The sequence below is a fragment of the Microtus oregoni genome, unplaced genomic scaffold (genome assembly GCF_018167655.1).
Source record: "Microtus oregoni isolate MIOR12 unplaced genomic scaffold, Mior012 000036F_ref0000092, whole genome shotgun sequence".
NCBI classification, from domain to species: Eukaryota; Metazoa; Chordata; class Mammalia; order Rodentia; family Cricetidae; genus Microtus; species Microtus oregoni.
The window spans coordinates 15735170-15752596 of record NW_024543095.1 but is presented as its reverse complement, the minus strand read 5'-3'; the positions used below and the strand labels follow the sequence as shown (position 1 = coordinate 15752596).

Sequence of the window (17427 nt, the reverse complement as noted above, 5' to 3'; positions counted from 1 at the left end):
ACCAAGTAGTAAGGAAACTGCCTCTCACACAGGTAAAATCCAGTTGCACACATTAAAGGGTTAGGCTGCCATCTACCCAACAACCCAATCGTGAGAGCCATAGCCTCAGACAAAAAAACGACACAATGGTAACAGGACAAGACAGCTGTGGTCACGTCACTAGCGGATCAAAAACCAGACATGAATTCCTGCTTGTGGGAGCTAAATCATATGCAAAGTAAGTCACCAGTCCTCAAATGTCAGCACGCCTCCGAATCTGCAGGGTCCTCGGATCTAGCCAAGAAGCTCAGTTGTGTGGCTCAGAAGGCAACACTTTCAGGAGCTCCTCAACTACCTTATCAGCAAGGAAACTGACAACACTTACTATCAACAGTGTAAAAAAAAATATGTGACGATGGGGCTAGAAATGGCTCAGCGGTTAAGAGCACTGGCTGCTCTTCCAGAGGTCCTGAGTTCAAGTCCCAGCACCCACATGGTGGCTCACAACCATCTATAGTGGGATCTGGTGGCACCTTCTGGCCTACAGGCATACAGAGCATTGCATACATAATAAATTTTTTTTTTAAGTTTGAAACTATTTTTTTAAAGTGAAATAGAGGTGGTAAATTGTCTGGCAGTGTAGCCGTGGCCCATAGCTGAGAATGTCCCATACTTACAGGATCATAGCTTCCATTGAAATTTGTAACGGAAATGTCTCTCATCCCTATTTCCTCTCCATAGTAAGTTATGGGTGTTCCTGGGAGTGTGAAAAGAAGCATATTCATAGAGTTGATATACTCATTCCCCAAGCGAGAGGTCAGCCGGGTAGTCTCTGGTCCACCTGTCTGGAAGGCAGATAGTTGTAAGAGCACAGCTCCACATACAATTTCATAAAGCCTTATCCTGTTTGAAATAGAGAGTTCCCCAGGCAGAAGGTCACTCTAAAACTGCTGGTATCCACAAGCACAGAAATGGGTCCCAGGCCACTAACCTGTGCACCTGACCATTTGCCACCATGGTGGCTGCACTGGCTAGCTACAGAGAAACCCTGTCTCGAAAAACCTAAATAAATAAATAAATAGTTTCATGTGAACTTGACACAAGCTAAAGTCATCTGAGAGGAGGGAACCTCAGTTGAGAAATGCCTCCGTAAGATCTGGCTGTGGGACATTGTCCTAATTAGTGATCGACAGAGGAAGGCTTAGACCATGGTGGGTAGCGCCATCCCTGGGCTGGCGGTCCTGGTTTCTATAAGAAAGATTGATTAAGCCATGGGGAGCAACCCAGGAAGCAGCATCCCTTCGTGGCCTCTGCATCAGCTCCTGCCACCGGATTCTGTCCTGGTTGAGTTCCTGTCCTGACTTCTTTGATGATAAACCATGATGTGGACGCTTAAGCCAGATAAACCCTTTAAGCTGCTCTGGTGGTGGTTTTTGTCACCCTGTACAGCAGTAGTGACCCTGACTGAGGCACTGCTGATCTACACAGCGTGGTGACAGTCCTCAGGGTGCCCCTTGTGAACGGGACTGCAGACCGGAGGAAGTTTAAAGGGTGCGTTTTCATGTTCCCACCTGTGAATAATAAGTATCACAGGAGACAAGTGAGGTTTTTTGTTTGTTTTTTTTTTGGGGGGGGGGGCGTTCCATAAAAAGCAAGACAAGGGCTAGGCAGTGGTAGTGCATGCCTTTAATTCCAGCACTCAGGAGGTAGAGGCAGGTGGGTCTCTGTGAGTTCAAGACCAGCCTGTTCTACAAAGTGAATTTCAGGACAGCCAGAGCTACACAGTGAAACCCAGTCTCGAAAAACAAAACAAAAAAGCAAGACAAGGGCCAGTGAGAAGACTCGGTTGTAAAAGGACTGACAAGCAGCCAGCCTGGTAACCTAAATTCAATCCCCAGATTCCACCTAAAGGTAGAAGAGAAAACCAACTCCATGAATGTCCTCTGGTCTCCATGCGTGCACCAAGGCACACACATGCTCGCCCACAACACGTCATGCACATATAATACATTTTAAAAGATGTAAAAAGATCAAGAGAAGAGAATAAGGTAGAAAACACAGATGGGGCACATCTAATGTGCCTTTATTGTTTTGACATCCGAACTGTCCAAAACCAATTTCCAGAGGTAAATTGGAGGCCTGCGGGGAGATAGCTCTGGTGGTAAAGTACTTGCTGCACACGTGAAGGCGTGAAATTGATTCCCAGCACCCAAGTAAAAAGGCAGGGTTGGTGGAACACCCTGGTAATCCCACAGCTGGAGATGGAATAGAGGAGAGATGTCCAGGGCACTGGCCAGACAACCCAGCCTAGATAGAGAGCCCAGGTCCCAGTGAGAGACCTCAGCCATAAGGTGATCGGGTCTCAAGGACCACCCAGGTCCCAGTGAGAGACCTCAGCCATAAGGTGATCGGGTCTCAAGGGCCAACACCCAAGACTGACCTCTGATCTCCTTGTACACACATACATACACATGCACATATGAACACGCACACACACAAAGACAGAAGGGAAGTTCTTACAAAGAAATCTATAAAACTGGGGATGGTGACCTGTGCCTGTAATCCCAGCACATAAGAGGTGGCCCAGCTCTAAGAAATGTTCTGTGTTCTCTAATTGTGCGTGGTTTCCACGTGGTGAATACTCTGCTTACAAATAAGAACATGTGCTGCTCACGGAAGGCTTGAAAAACACAACTGGATCCAATGGGCTGACATGGATCATGGACTCTGCTGCTTCAGGGGCAAGCACTTTCCCGCCTGGCTCAGATCTTATCCCTCACACAACAGTCTGCCAACAACTCTCCACTTCCCAGCTGAAGAAAAGAGCTGAGGAAGGGCAGCATCCAAGTTCCAGTATGACAGACAACCAGCCTGTGACAATGCACTCGATTGCTCCAATCGGGAAAAGGAGAAGTCTTTCTTCTCTCTCCGACATGCTGAGGCAGCCCCCACCACTAGATCTGGTGAGTCAGGATAAGCGCTTTTCGAATTTGTTGTTGGTTTGTTTTGTTTGGGTTTTTTGTCGTTGTTTTGTTTTGTATTGTTTTATTTTTCAAGACAGGGTTTCTCTGGCTAACAGTCCTGGCTATCCTGGAAACTCACTTTTTAGACCAGGCTGGCCTTGAACTCAGAGGGATCCGCCTGCCTCTGCTTCCCGGGTGCTGGGATTAAAGGTTTGTGCCACCACCCCCTCTGCTTTTCTAGTTTTATGGCCAGAAAATTCAATCACTCGTTGTCTGCTTTTATTCTTTTCAGTGCCGTAAGGCTATTTGGCAAACTTTCTCAGGTTGTATGGAAACCCAATGGGCCTTCCTTTGCAGAGTTGAAAGTCGTTCAAAGCACTGAGCACAGTTCGCCTTGATCCCACAGACTGAGGACAATCTCAGTCACCCATAGCACGAGAAACTGTCAAAGTACTTTCTGTAACTGCTCAAATGACATCATAAAAATTGTAACATCAGGGCACAGTCAGCTGGCAGGATGTGGATCTCAAAACAGCTCTTTAAAGGCTAGGGACATGTTCAGAGGGGAGAGCTCATGCCTAGCATACATAAGGCCCTGGGTTCAATCTCCAGCACCACTGACAAATCAATTTCTAAAAAATTTACCAAACAAGGAAAATGTTGGGAAAACTAAAACCATATTTTTGAAAGCACATAAATTAACCAAAGACATCGGCAATTCCGGACTATTCAGCCAAAAACCAGAGCACTTCATATCTATCGTGTTTAAACTTTCCCTAATTCCACTCTCTTCAAGTTCCTACCAGCCCCACCAACAGCAGCTAAAACACAGAAGCCTAACATACCTGGACAGGGAAGAAAGGATTTAAAGTGCAATAGACTTCGCATTGTCTGGGACCTGCTACAGTGCAAACTGCCCCAACTCACTATCAGCTGAGTGTTATCTGATTCAGGACTGACTATGCAAACAAGGGGCTCATTCCCAAAACATCTGTGACAACATTTTGTCTTCCTATGGCTATGGTATTACACCAATTGAGGATAACCCAAGCCCCAGAAGAAGCAAACAACTGGAGAATGAGATGCCCAAGAGAGGCCTGCAGACATTCCTATGTAGTCCTGGGGCTCTAGAAAGCTCTTTCAGGACAGGTCTGTGTGCGTGAAGAGCTTCTCCAGTTCCCCGGAGAAACCCTGGGAAGGCTCTGTTCTGTTCGATCTGTCACCTCAGCTGACCCACGGCTCTGCTAAGGTAGAACATCAGGCAGAGTTGTAAGCTGACTGCTAGGGGTTGGACACTTCTTACACACGACCCCTCAGCAACAGCAAGGGACACTTATCAGTTCAAGGCATCTAAAGAATCCATCCCCTCCCCAAACCTGGAGAAGTGGCCCTGTGGTTAAAAGCAATACTGCTCTTGCAGAAGACCCGAATTTGGTTCCCAGGATCCCCATCGGGAAGCTCATATCTACCTGTAACAACCGCTCCATGGGATCCAGCACCCTCTTCTGGCCTCCACAGGTACTGTACTCATATGCACATACCCACAGCAGACATAACATACACACATATACATAATTAAAAATTAAAAATAAAATCTTCCTTTAAAAGAATCTCCAGCAAGTAACTAAGCAGAGATGTCTCTAGTCAGGAAAACAAGAGAGCAGACATTACAAAATTCATCTAAGAAAGGGGCCAAAGAACAAAACAACAGACACTACAGAAGAAAAACAGGACATCTAGAATTACCCTATCTACTACCTAAAGCAGCCAAGTCTCCACCTGAAAAAAAAGTCAAAGACATGCAAAGAAACAAAAATACAGCCCAAAACATAAATATGGGGAAAGTAGATGAAAATGTTGCTGAGATTAAAAAAAACTAAACTGAGCCAGGTGGTAGCGGCACACACTTTTAATCCCAGCCAATAGCTAGACAGTAAGAGGTCAGGCAAGGATGAAAAAGGGCAGAGTCACTAGGAGATGTGGAGAGAAGCAAGATGAACACACTATGCTAAAGAAAGTTACTGCCACATAATAGAACGTAAATAAAAGATATGGGTTAATTTAAGATTAAGAAATATGGGCTGATTTAAGAGCTAGTTAGTAACAAGTCTAAGCTATCCGCTGAGCATTTAAAATTAATAATAAGTCTCCATGTGGTTATTTAGGACTGGTGGGACAGAGGAATTCCACCTACAATATAAGACAGTGTTTAAAACAGAAAAAGGATACAGGATAAGGATATACAGAAAAAAATGTACAGCCAAATAATGTTTGTGTTTACACTGTTGTTACAAAAAGTTTAAAACTACATCCATGAGAATACAAAGAGAATATAGTAGGCTAAGATTAATTTCTGGCTGGGTGGTGGCAGTGCACTCCTTCAACCCCAGCACTTAGAGTCAGAGGCAGGTGGATCTCTGAGTTCAAGGTCAGCCTGGTCTACAGAGTGAGTTCCCAGACAACCAGGGCTACACAGAGAAACCCTGTCTCAAAAACAAAGCAGAACAAACACCAAACAAACAAAGATGAGTTTCTTAGTGAAGAAAGAATGTAACTGTGGCGAGTGGAAGGGCGGACATTCCTACAGCCATGTGGAAAAGTACAGTGAGCCAGTCATGACCTGGTCCTTCACACTCAGCCTTCCAGGGTAACTCCCACGCCCTCAGGCTCCACTCATGAAAGTGCCCTATGCCCAGTGTTTATCTTCTATATCAGATCTGTACTGTGCCCTTTCTGAGTTTAGACAGCTGCCTTCAGTGTTCACCACAGAGACATGTACTGTCCTTCACAGCCTAAGAGAAGCAGGCTATGTGTAGAAGGAGCCTTCCAGAATCTCTGTGTAGAGACATGTGCTGTCCTTCACAGCCTAAGAGAAGCAGGCTATGTGTAGAAGGAGCCTTCCAGAATCTCTGTGTTTTAAATGCCTCTTGCATGACATTCTATGCCACAATTACCCTACATGTAGCCTTCCACACTGCAACCCTGTGTTCAGTGGGATCATGAACTGTGGAATGTTGGCTGGAATTACAATTTGATAGCCAACCCTAACCAAGCTTAGTTCTAAGCATATATAAATACTCATTTAGTATTAACTTAGTTGAGTGGATAATGTTCTCTCTTTTGTAATAAGAGCTATAGTCATCTAAGAGAAGGGAACCTCAGTTAAGAATATACCATCATAAGATTGGGCTGCAGGCAAGCCTGAAGGGCATTTTCTTAATTAGTGATTGATGGTAGAGGTCCCAGCCCATTGTGGGTGGTGGCCCTGGGTTCTATAAGAAAGTAGACTGAGCAAGTCATGATGAACAAGCCAGTAAGCAGCACCCCTCCACGGCCTCTGCATCAGCTCCTGCCTCCAGGTTCCTGCCCTGTTTGAGTTCCTGTTCTGGCTTCCTTTAATGATGAACTACAATGCTGAGCAGAATTCAAATAAACCCAGCTTGCTTTTTGGTCATGGTGTTTGGTCACAGCAATAGAAACCCTAACTAAGACAAGCCTGGTCAGAAGCTAGGACAGACTTAACCACTAACCCCGAGTAAGGTCACCTAGGAACAAAGATGCACCTCATTTTAGAGGTGACTGTCCAGCAAGTACAATCGATCACTGTGTACTGGGCATGATGGCTTACCATCCAGTTAGGCCATTTTCCTTCCGGCATGTTTTCCATCCAGGATGTGATAACTTCATATACAGTGTGACCAGAAAGACTGTCTAGCGTGGTGAGGTAATTGTTGAAAGGAAAGTCAGCTTCCTGGATGAATGGCAAGCCGTAGTACATCATGGTCCTCTCGATGCTCTCTGCGGAGGCTTCGGTCCCCATGAACCTGGAAGGGTTGGCAAATTCTGGTGTCTTTGTTCAGTTGGAACCTCCAGTTTCCCCCTGTGTGATCCAGAAAGCCCCCATTCCGGTCTCTCTCTCCAAATCCCACTCCCCATTCAGAGACGCTCAAACACAAGAAAGTCTCCAAAAAGCCCAGTTCTGCATTTTTGGAGGCTACAGCAGCCTCCTCTCCTGAAGTAGCCAGCCGCCCAAATCCCCACCTAAAGTGCTCAGCTTTCAACCATACTTGCACTCCTAGCAGCTATGGTGGCCTACACAAGATCAAGCCAGTCAACGTTAGCACATGGAGAGGGAAGGGAGTCCTCGTGAGCCCTCCTACCCCTAACTGACAAATGGGATAGTCAGAGAGGAAGAGTCCATTTTTTCTAAGGGTGTGGTCCCACTCCAGCAGATGATCCCGGACACATGAGTATATGAGCAGCATACACTGGACTTAGTGAGTTTTTTATTAAGAGGACATAAAGCTGAGAGGGGATGGGGATAGAGGGTAGCTCTGGGGAGGGGGCGTTAAGAGGAAGAGTGGACGTGAATATAAGCATGCATCATTTGATAGACTCTCCAGTGAGCAGCACATGAACACAGAGCTTGGTTTGCCATCAATACTGCGCTCTGCGTTCTCTACACACAACTAAAACTCTAATGTCTTGAAGACCTTCTTTAGAGATTTTCATCTATCTGCTTAGAATTTCTAGCCTATACCTTCACATGAAGGGTCTCCCCTTTTTATTGATAGGCACTCTGAAAACCACTCAGGATGAGGTGGGCACCTGAGACGGTCCCGTCAGTGCTGCTGTTAGCTGACTGAGGCGGCGCATTAATGGAAAGTGCAGTCTTACTATGTGTCAATGCACTCCCCACTTCTGCCGTTACTTCCTGTGAATCCATTGCCTTCTCCAAGGGCAGGGAGGGGAGAATTTCCTTAGTTGTTTTCAATGATTCTGTTTCATAAGCTACTTAGTAATAAAAGGTGAATATCCTTTATCCAAGATTCTTAAATTAAATTCTCAAATTGTATAAGATTCTTACATTCTTAGAATATTTCTGTAGAACTTTACTCACTGAGAGTTCCTAATACAAATCTAGACATTCAAAATGTGTCTTGGCGGCGGGCAGTGGTGTCACATGCCTTTAGTCTCAGCATGGGGGGCAGGGGGAGTGAAGGGGATGGATCTACAAGTTTGATTAAGGCCAGGATGGTCTACAGAGCAAACTCTAAGACAGCCAGAGCTATATAGAAATACCCTGTCTCAAAAAAAAAAGGAAAGAAAGAAAGAGGAAAAAGGAAGGAAGGAAGGAAGGAAAAAAGGAAGGAAGGAAGGAAGGAAGGAAAAAAGGAAGGAAGGAAAAAAGGAAGGAAGGAAGGAAGGAAAAAAGGAAGGAAGGAAGGAAGGAAAAAAGGAAGGAAGGAAGGAAAAAAGGAAGGAAGGAAGGAAGGAAAAAAGGAAGGAAGGAAAAAAGGAAGGAAGGAAAAAAGGAAGGAAGGAAAAAAGGAAGGAAGGAAAAAAGGAAGGAAGGAAAAAAGGAAATCCGAAATGCTCCAGTATAGATGGAGGCTGCGCATTCGTTTCTGGCTGCCCAGACCCAAATATTCACACAGAAGCTATATTAATAACAACACTGTTTGGCCAATAGCTTAGGCATATTTCTAACTAGCTCTTACATCTTAAATTAACCCATTTCTATTAATCTTTGTATTGCCATGAGGCTGTGGCTTACTGGTAAGCCTCTGGCATCCTCCTTCAGCAGCTACATGGTGTCTCTCTATCTCTACCTACTCTCTATGTCTCTGTTCGGATTTCCTGCCTGGCTTTACTCTGCTAAGTCACTGCCCAGAACAGCTTTATTCACCAACCAATAAAGCAGCACATAGATAGGACCTCCTACACTACCCCCAGAGTCTTTAGAGATGCCAGACTTATGACTTACCAGTGTTGCTTACACACCAGACACTATAACAGTGATTTATATACATGGTCTCGTCGACTCTCACAATAACCTTCAAAGGTTATGACTATTACTCTTCTAACCCATTTCTGCCAACTGACAACCCCAAGGTCACCGAGCTACAGAACAGGACCCCTCAGCCCCTTGATCTCACAGCTGTGCTAACCACTGGGATCTAAAGACAATTCAGTTGGAATATTTGGGTTCACACTATTCAAGAAACATAGCCCCAGTCATAATGATAAAAGTAACCATTTGCAGGGCTGGAAAAGAAGTTCAGCAGTTACAAATGTGTACTCCTCTCGAAGAGGATCTGAGTTCAGTTTCCAGTATCCATGCCAGGTGATACCACCATCCGTAACTCCACTGCCAAGGGAGTTGCCACCGCCTTCCGCCTTCTGCTGGCCTGTTAAGGCACCTGCACTCATGTATACAAAGCCCACACAAAGACACATATACAAAAGCAACCTACATTGTATGAAATTCCCAAAGAATTAATAAAAATATTTTAAAATTCACATCTAACAGCCAACCAATATATTCTTTCAAATTAATTTCATCTTTGACACTCAACAAAAGAGTAAAGTGAAAATCAGCAAAGATAAGCAATGTGAGAGATTATTTCACACCTTGACAAAACCAAGTTGTGAATTGTAATTATGTAGGTTAAACTTAATTTAAATTAAAGGTGGGAAGTCAACATGACTCAGGAAGTGCCATGCAAGCATGGTGACATGATTTCAATTTCTGATACTCACATAAGGGAGAGAAAGAGAACCACAAGTGTGCTCTATGACCTCCATCTGTGTTCCAAGACACTTACACCCTTACACACATACCATACACCACATACACACACATCAATAATAATAATAACAATATACAATTAAGTTATGCAAGTTTTTTAGAAAATACTTGGGCCTGTGGTTACCGGTATCTGCCAGGCTCCCTGCTGTACTGGTCCATGACCTGTCGGAAGTCCCGGACAATGTCATGCATCCCCACCTGAGTAGTGGTGAAGTCGTGGTAAAGCTCCGAGTAGTGGGTGACGGTGTCCTTGGGAAAACAGGACAGCACCGTTAGCACCATTTCCCCACACGCAAGGTCTCCATGTAAGCTCAGATGGTCTTATCAGATGGCTTGAACTAAGGGGCTACTTGCTCAGTGGTGGTCCTAGAAACCTCATTGCACAAGAGCTGTGGGTAGTGGATACCCATGACCCTTAATATTGCACGGGCTCTTACATCTGTGACTTTAAAAAGATCTAGTGAACAGTAAGCATTTCTCTATCACCCATTTTAGTAAACTAAGTCTTACCAAATTCCAAAACCTTAATTACAAAACACCTCTAGATATAATTGCTTGAATGCTTCAGACATTCTTGATTAAGATAGAACTTGTAAACCTTTAGTCCCAGCACTTGGGAGGCAGAGGCAGGTGAATCTCTGTGAGTTCCAGACCAGCCAGGGCTAGACAGAGAAACCCTGTCTTGGAAAAAAACAAAATAGAGCTTGTTGCACATCTATATTGTATCAGCTTACAAAATATCAATATTTAATTTTGTTTCTTTGCCGTCTCTACCCTTCATGATTACTATTGACCTTTTTGGGGTTCCAGTGATGGTTGGCCCTAGTCATTCCTGTGTTTCCCTAGGAGAAGAAGAATCAAAAGACGACAGCTCACATGCACTACGGTCCTGGGTTGGACACAGACTGGCTGAGCCATCCCAACCTGATGTGCTGCCTGTCAGTGGCTCTCTTGAGTAGGTCACTTCACCTATAAAAGTGAAAGGGTTTGGCTTGGGGGGTGTTAATCCTGGGTGTCTTCCTAAAATTGCCTGTTCTTCAGATTCTGGAGTTGCTTTGCAGACATACATTTTACATTATCATCAGCAAGGGGATGCCAAGATTTCTTCAAGAAGCTAGTATTCTTTGAGAAAACCGGCTAACACTGCTGTGGTCTTCATTTTTCTGTCTTATCAGAAGTTATGAGCAAAAAATAGTAATAGTAATGCTAACAACAACAATAATGGGCTTAATTATAACCTTTGCTTCATGACACTGTCTCACAATTAATTAATTGCTCTTTAATTAGGTATGTAGATGAGTAGTTAGGTAGGTAGGTCAGTAGTTAATTAGGTAGATAAATAGTTAGGTAGGTAAGTAGTTAATTAGGTAGGTGAGTATTGTGGTACAATGGTCTGTACCCTGTCACTTGTATTTTAAATAAACGATGATTGACCAGTAGCCAGGCAGGAAGTAGAGGTGGGGCAATGAGAATTCTGGGAAGAGAAGTTGCTGTATGCAGTCATCACCCAGATACAGAGGAAGCCAGACACAGAGGAAGCAAGATGTGACTGCCTCGCCGAAAAAGGTACCAAGCCACGTGGCTAAAACAGACAAGAATTATGAACTAATAAAGCCTGAGCTACTAGGCCAATCAGTTTATAATTAATGTAGACATCTGTGTGATTTCTTTGGGACTTAATTACTGTGGAAACTGGGCAGGACAGAAACCTTAGTCAACAGAATGGTGCCCGGACAGGGACTAAATGGATGGAGGACCAGGCAGGACAGAAAAAACTCAGTCAAGAAGAGAGTAGTTAGGTAGGTAAGCAAATCGTTAATTCGGTAGGTGAGTAGTTAGGAAGATAGGTAAGTAGTTAATTAGGTAGGTAGGTAGGCAGGCAGGCAGGTAGGTAGGTGAGTAGTTAAATAAGTAGTTAATTAGGTAGGGAAGTGAGTAGCTAGTTAAGTAAGTAAGTAGTTGGTAGGTAGGTGAGTAGTTAATTAGGTAGGTAGGTGAGTAGTTAGGTACATAGGTAGTTGATTTATTTAATAAAGTGATAAGAATACATAAATTGGCTCAGGACAAAAGGTAAAAGCTTCATAACAAAATATCCACATGCAATCCTTTTTACATAATAGGCTTCATTAAGAGCATCATACTATACATAAAATTTTAGATTTTTTTCAACCACACAAAGTACTGCTAAGATTCACCTAGACTGCTGCATAGTGCTGTAATTTGCTTATTTGGTTCATATAACATTTTATCCTGTAACACACAATATTCCAATATTTTGTAGTGTGTGTTGGAACTACTGTCTACTTCGTCATAAAAACTAGGGTGACTATAGAAGAGAGGTCAACCAAAGGAATAAGGTGCCATGTGAACTCCACATTCATGGCATGGGGTTGAGGTAAGAATCACTAGTGTAGAGCTCCAGGTTCTGTAATGACATAGACTTTGTTTGGGATTCTATTATCAACCTCTATAATCCTGAATCCCGAGGCTCACTAAACAGAAATCATGAAGCCCCTCTCATTCCAGTGTGAGAGACTTGGATGAAACGTTTAGTACTGATTCCCTCTGTTTTACTGTGACCTTTGATCAATAGGGAAGGAAACTGAGGCCTAAGGAAAATGGAAAAAAAAAAGTCTCAGTGAGCACACTGTCCTTCATTCAGTAGAGCTCTGTTAGTCCATATTGTGGCCCCAAAACCCTCACTGAGGAAGGATTCTCGAGCAACCCCTTGCTCTGTAAAGAACCAGTGGAAAAAGCAGCCACCCAGGCCCATGCATTAGAAAGGAAACACTTCAAAGTACTTCCTGTAGGTAGGACTGGCTCATCCTTGTAACTGGCATCTTAGACTAGAACAGAAAACACGGGGCTGGAGAGACTGCTCACTGCTCTCGCAGCAGACGTTAAGTAGCTCCTAGCACCCATTCAGTTAAACCCAGGGGTACCCCACACCCTCTTCTAGCTTTTGCGGGCACCTGTACTCACGTGCACACACCTACACTTAAACACACATATACATATAATTTCCAAAATATCAAAGATTTTAAATTTTAGGCTGGAGAGATGGCTCAGAGAAGTCCTGAATTCAATCCCAGCACCCACATGGTGGCTCACAACCATCTAGAATGAGATCTTGGTGCCCTCTTCTGGCCTGCAGACATGCATGCCAGCAGAACACTGAATACATAGTAAATAAATAATTTTTTTAAAAAAAATTTAAATTTTAAAAACAGAAAACATTCTGATAACATTTCAGATGAAGTAAAGAGAGAAAGTTTAAAATAAGACCTTACCGGAATTTGGGATGTATTTACTTGGATTTCATTTCTCAGGTCCTTCGCTTCCAGAAGAAATTTAACCGCATCAAAACTAAAGCCATCAACACCCTTCGTTAGCCAAAACTCTATTATTTCCTGAACGTGGAGAAGCAAAGTGCCTGGTTACATCAACTCCAAACTCTCGCCAGAACATTAGCAGAGGCTCTGTGTATGGGCGACCATCAAAATTGTTCCCACATACAAAACATATTATCACACACACAACTTCACTCTTTCAATTCCGAAACTGCTTCTCTCAGTGCCACAGACTGGGTTTGGTAAAAGAGCATTCCAGGCAAAGAACAGCCATGGAAATCCTGCTGGGTTCCCAGGGCAATTCTATAAAAGGGGGTGGGGTGAGGTGGATAGCCGCCAGGCAATAGTAACGCACACCTTTAGTCCTAGCACTCGGAAGGCAGAGGCAGGCTGATCTCTGAATTCGAGGCCAGCCTGGTCTACAGAGTGAGTTCCAGGACAGCCACGGTTACACAGAGAAACCCTGTCTTGAAAGAAAAAAAATCTAAATAAATAAATAAAAAGGATGACATACCCAAAGGTATAGGCAAGAGGGAAAGTAGGAGAAAGTGAAGTATTGGTGCATGCTGGGACATACCTGAATCTTAGAAGCATTTTGCTAAATACAAGGAATAAATGTTGAATTATATCTCTTATATAAAATGTCCACAATAGGCAAATTCATAGAGACAGGGGGACTGGTTCAAAGATGATGGGACAGGATGGACAATGATGGCCAAAGTGGACAGTGAGCAAGTAAAGACAAGGGAGCAGGTCTGTGTGTGCTCGGGCTTCACAGACTCCACAGAGGAGGAGGAGACACGGAAGAGCTTCTGGTGGGGTAGGTTAACTAGCCTGGTTGAGGAACTCACCAGAGAGACGCCACACACACCAAACCTGCTGGGCACACGAAGGCCCTTGGTTTGTGAAAGGGGCTCTCAGAAGATTCTGGACCAACTCACTAAGACAAAGCCTAAACTTCGGACTGAGTTCTTGCTGCACGGCTGCCCTGGACCCTCCTCACCTCACTTCCTTGTTTTGATGAACTCACGAAGAAGCCACCAATTTTTACAAGCGTCAGAGGCCACACCACCTAGGTTCTGCCCCTGCTTTGTCTGACAAACACGAACACTGGTCAGATCAGGGCACATACCTCTGTAAGCCATCCAAGCTTTGACAAGCTGTGGGAACACCTTATCCTGCCTGTTGCTGTATACATTAAACACGGGAGTGCTGATTTTCCAGACGACAGCAACTTATTTTCTTCATGAGCTCCTCATTCCCTTCAGAATCTAGCCATGGCTAAATATTAACCTCCGTTAAAGAACAAGAAATGCGGGCTGGAAAGATGGCTCAGCAGTTATGAGCACATGCTACTCTTGCCGAGGACCTGAGTTCAGTTTCCAGCGTCCATGCTGGGAGGGTCACAACTGCCTTGTAACTCCAACTCTTGGCCACCAGGGGCACCTGCACTCAAGTGTATATACCCACACAGAGATATAAGAAAAAATAAAAATAAGTCTTTTTTAAGAAACAGAATGAGAACAGATTCAACACAATGCCCATCAAAATCCCAGAAAAATTATTCGAAAACCTTGAAAGAACAAGGATATCACTGTGGCGATTTCTCAGAAAATTAGGAAACAACCTTCCTCAAGACCCAGCAATACCACTTTTGGGTATATATCCAAAGGATGCTCAACCATGCCACAAGGACATGTGCTCAACTATGTTCATATCAGCATTGTTTGTCATAGCCAGAATCTGGAACAACCTAAATGCCCCTCGACCGAAGAATGGATAAGGAAAATGTGGTACATTTACACAATGGAGTACTACACAGCAGAAAAAAAATAACTACAGCTTGAATTTTGCAGGAAAATGGATGGAGCTAGAAAACATTATTTTGAGTGAGGTAACCCAGACACAGAAAGACAATTATCACATGTACTCACTTATAGGTGGTTTTAAACATAAAGCAAAGAAAACCAGCCTACAAACCACAATCCCAGAGAACTTAGACAACAATGAGGACACTAAGAGAGACTTACATAGATCTAATCTACATGGGAAGTAGAAAAGTATAAAAAGACAAGATATCCTGAGTAAATTAGGAGCATGGGGACCTTGGGGGAGGATTGAAGCTGGGAGGGAAGAGGCAGGGAGGGGAGCAGAGAAAAATGTAGAGCTCAAGAAATATCAAAAAAAAAAGAAGAAAGAAAGAAAGAAAGAAAGAAAAAAGAGAATGAGAAATGGGTGCCCTGGAGCCCCTGTAAGTCACCGTGTGTGTGTCCTTGTTTCTTGAGATGTTCCTAAGAGTGTTTGCTTGAAGTGCTGGGATGAAGCCCAGGACTCAAGGATGTGAGGAAAGTGCTCAGCCTCTGAGCTGCACACCCAGCCCTGATGACACCTTGAAGAGCTGAAGTTTAACCCACGTCCCCCAAAGCTTGATCTTAAGAAGCACTTCCTACAAGTCACTTATTCTCTCAGCCAGGTGCGAGAAGGTGGCTCTGGATTGTAATTCTTAACCTCTCGCTCCAGTTAAGCTCTTCGGGGTATTGGACAGAAAAACGGGCACAGTGCCTGGTTCCGCCTGGTTGGGTGACCCAGACCTGGAGACGCTGGGGACAGTACACTGTGTCCTTGACTCTTGGCGACCATGATACCACACTGTCCTGCTTTTCCACTGGGCATCGTTTCTCTTCTAACACATCACTACTCTGAGCAACTGAGTCAACATTCATGATATCCAGATCTAGGGTGCTGACCGTGAGGGGGTGTTTTTGTGTTTCGTGGCTGGTTGGTTTTGGGGGACAGAGTCTCACTCTGTATTCAAGGCTCACCTACAACTCACTCTGTTCCCTAGCTAACCTTGAAGGGCCTTTTTCTTTTTTAAGATTACTGAAGTTACTGGAGCCATTTACCTAGATCGTCAAGTTGCTCTACTCCTTTTATATTAAGATTTATTTATGTATTTTTTGTTTATGTGTTTTGTCTGTATATTTGTCTACACACCAGAAAGGGTATCAGATCCGGTGGAACTACAGTAACAGACAATTGTGAGCTGCCATGTCGGTGCTGGGAATTGAACCCGGGTCCTCTAGAACAGCCAGTGTTCTTAACCACTGACTAATATCTCCAGCCCCCCTACTTAGCTTTTAATACCTCACTTGGTTTGTAGTTCCTTCTATAGACCTTTAAAAGGTGTGATCATTGCAATTAATCATTTATTTCCTGACAATATCCTTTTATTGACTATCTTAAACGGTATATATATATTACCACTGTCCTAAATGCTTTACAGAGATTAATTCATTTGCCTTCAAATCCCACGAGCAAGGCACCGTTACTGGTCCTATTCTATGAACGAGGCAACAGGCTGAGGGAGATGGAGTAGCTAGACCAAGGCCATAAGCTTCACAAGTGATGGAGCTAGAATTGGAGTCATGTGTACCCCTTACCTGTTACATTGGCTCCATTCTAGACATTTAAACTCTGTTATTATGGGGAAGGCATGTGCATGCCACAACTTGGAAGTAGGGTAAGAGGACAACTTTATGGAGTCAGTCTGTCTTTTCGTCCTTATATGGGGTCTTGGGGCTGGAACTCAAGTTTCCTGGCGAGCACTTTCACCTGCTGAGATATCTCACCAGTGCCCTCATTTTTTGTTTGTTTTGTTTTTGTTTGTTTGTTGAGGCAGGGTTTCTCTGTGTAGCTTTGGATCCTGTCCTGGAACTTGCTCTGTAGACCAGGCTGGTGTTGAACTCACAGAGATCCACACCCAGGGTCTCACTCGGGTCCCTCGTTCTCAGCTGGCCTGCTTATGTCACTGTTACCTGCCTGAGTTCTGGAGACACTGTTCCTGTGTCAACAAATATATTTTTATCTCTGACACCAGTGCCCAGTGGATACTCGGGTTTCTCCCAGAGAGCTCCGATGTGCAGAGCTGACATGTCCTCCCCCTTTTCATCTCCATTTCAGAACATGGAAGCAACACCCTCCCAACCAAGGCTAACAGTCTGCAACCTGGGTCCTATTCGACTCCTCTCAAAATCCTGGTGAGTCCTCTGACCACCTCCACCCACCTTTGCAGATTCAAGTCTACCGGAATTCTTCTCAGGGTTACTGCACTTTGAATTCAGTCTCCAAAGTTGCCCTCCACCCATCCCTTCTGTAAAACCAGATTGTTTGAAGAATGCAATCAGAACCATTTCCCTGTCTCAAATTTGGACTCAGGTTCTCGCCAGGACTTTCGGGGTTGCTCATAACTTGATCACTGGGTGACTTAGTTTCATTGAGTCACATGTCCTGCCTTGTACACCACATCCTAGCCATATAGGTGAACTGCCAGCACCTCAAAATTACATGATTTTTCCTCTGCTTGAACTCCATTCTCCTTTCTCCAGCCCCACCTAAATGCCTCTTCACGGGGCTTATTCCAGTCCAATCACTGAGCCCCACTGCCTTCTTATTCCAGTCCAGTCACTGAGCCCCACTGCCTTCTTATTCCAGTCCAGTCACTGAGCCCCACTGCCTTCTTATTCCAGTCCAGTCACTGAGCCCC

The 17427-nt window shown here is 44.2% G+C and overlaps 1 protein-coding gene across 1 annotated transcript in view; it reads right to left on the bottom strand.

The window, feature by feature from the left end:
* The window catches only part of Slc3a1 (solute carrier family 3 member 1), a 33790-nt gene that overhangs the window by 3438 nt on the left and 12925 nt on the right, over nucleotides 1–17427 (bottom strand). The window contains exons 5-8 of the mRNA XM_041631016.1: nucleotides 12825–12944; nucleotides 9659–9783; nucleotides 6571–6766; nucleotides 657–824 (exon numbers count right to left, since the gene is read on the bottom strand). Coding sequence (XP_041486950.1) covers nucleotides 657–824; nucleotides 6571–6766; nucleotides 9659–9783; nucleotides 12825–12944 — 609 coding nt within the window. The remainder of the gene's footprint in view (nucleotides 1–656; nucleotides 825–6570; nucleotides 6767–9658; nucleotides 9784–12824; nucleotides 12945–17427) is intronic.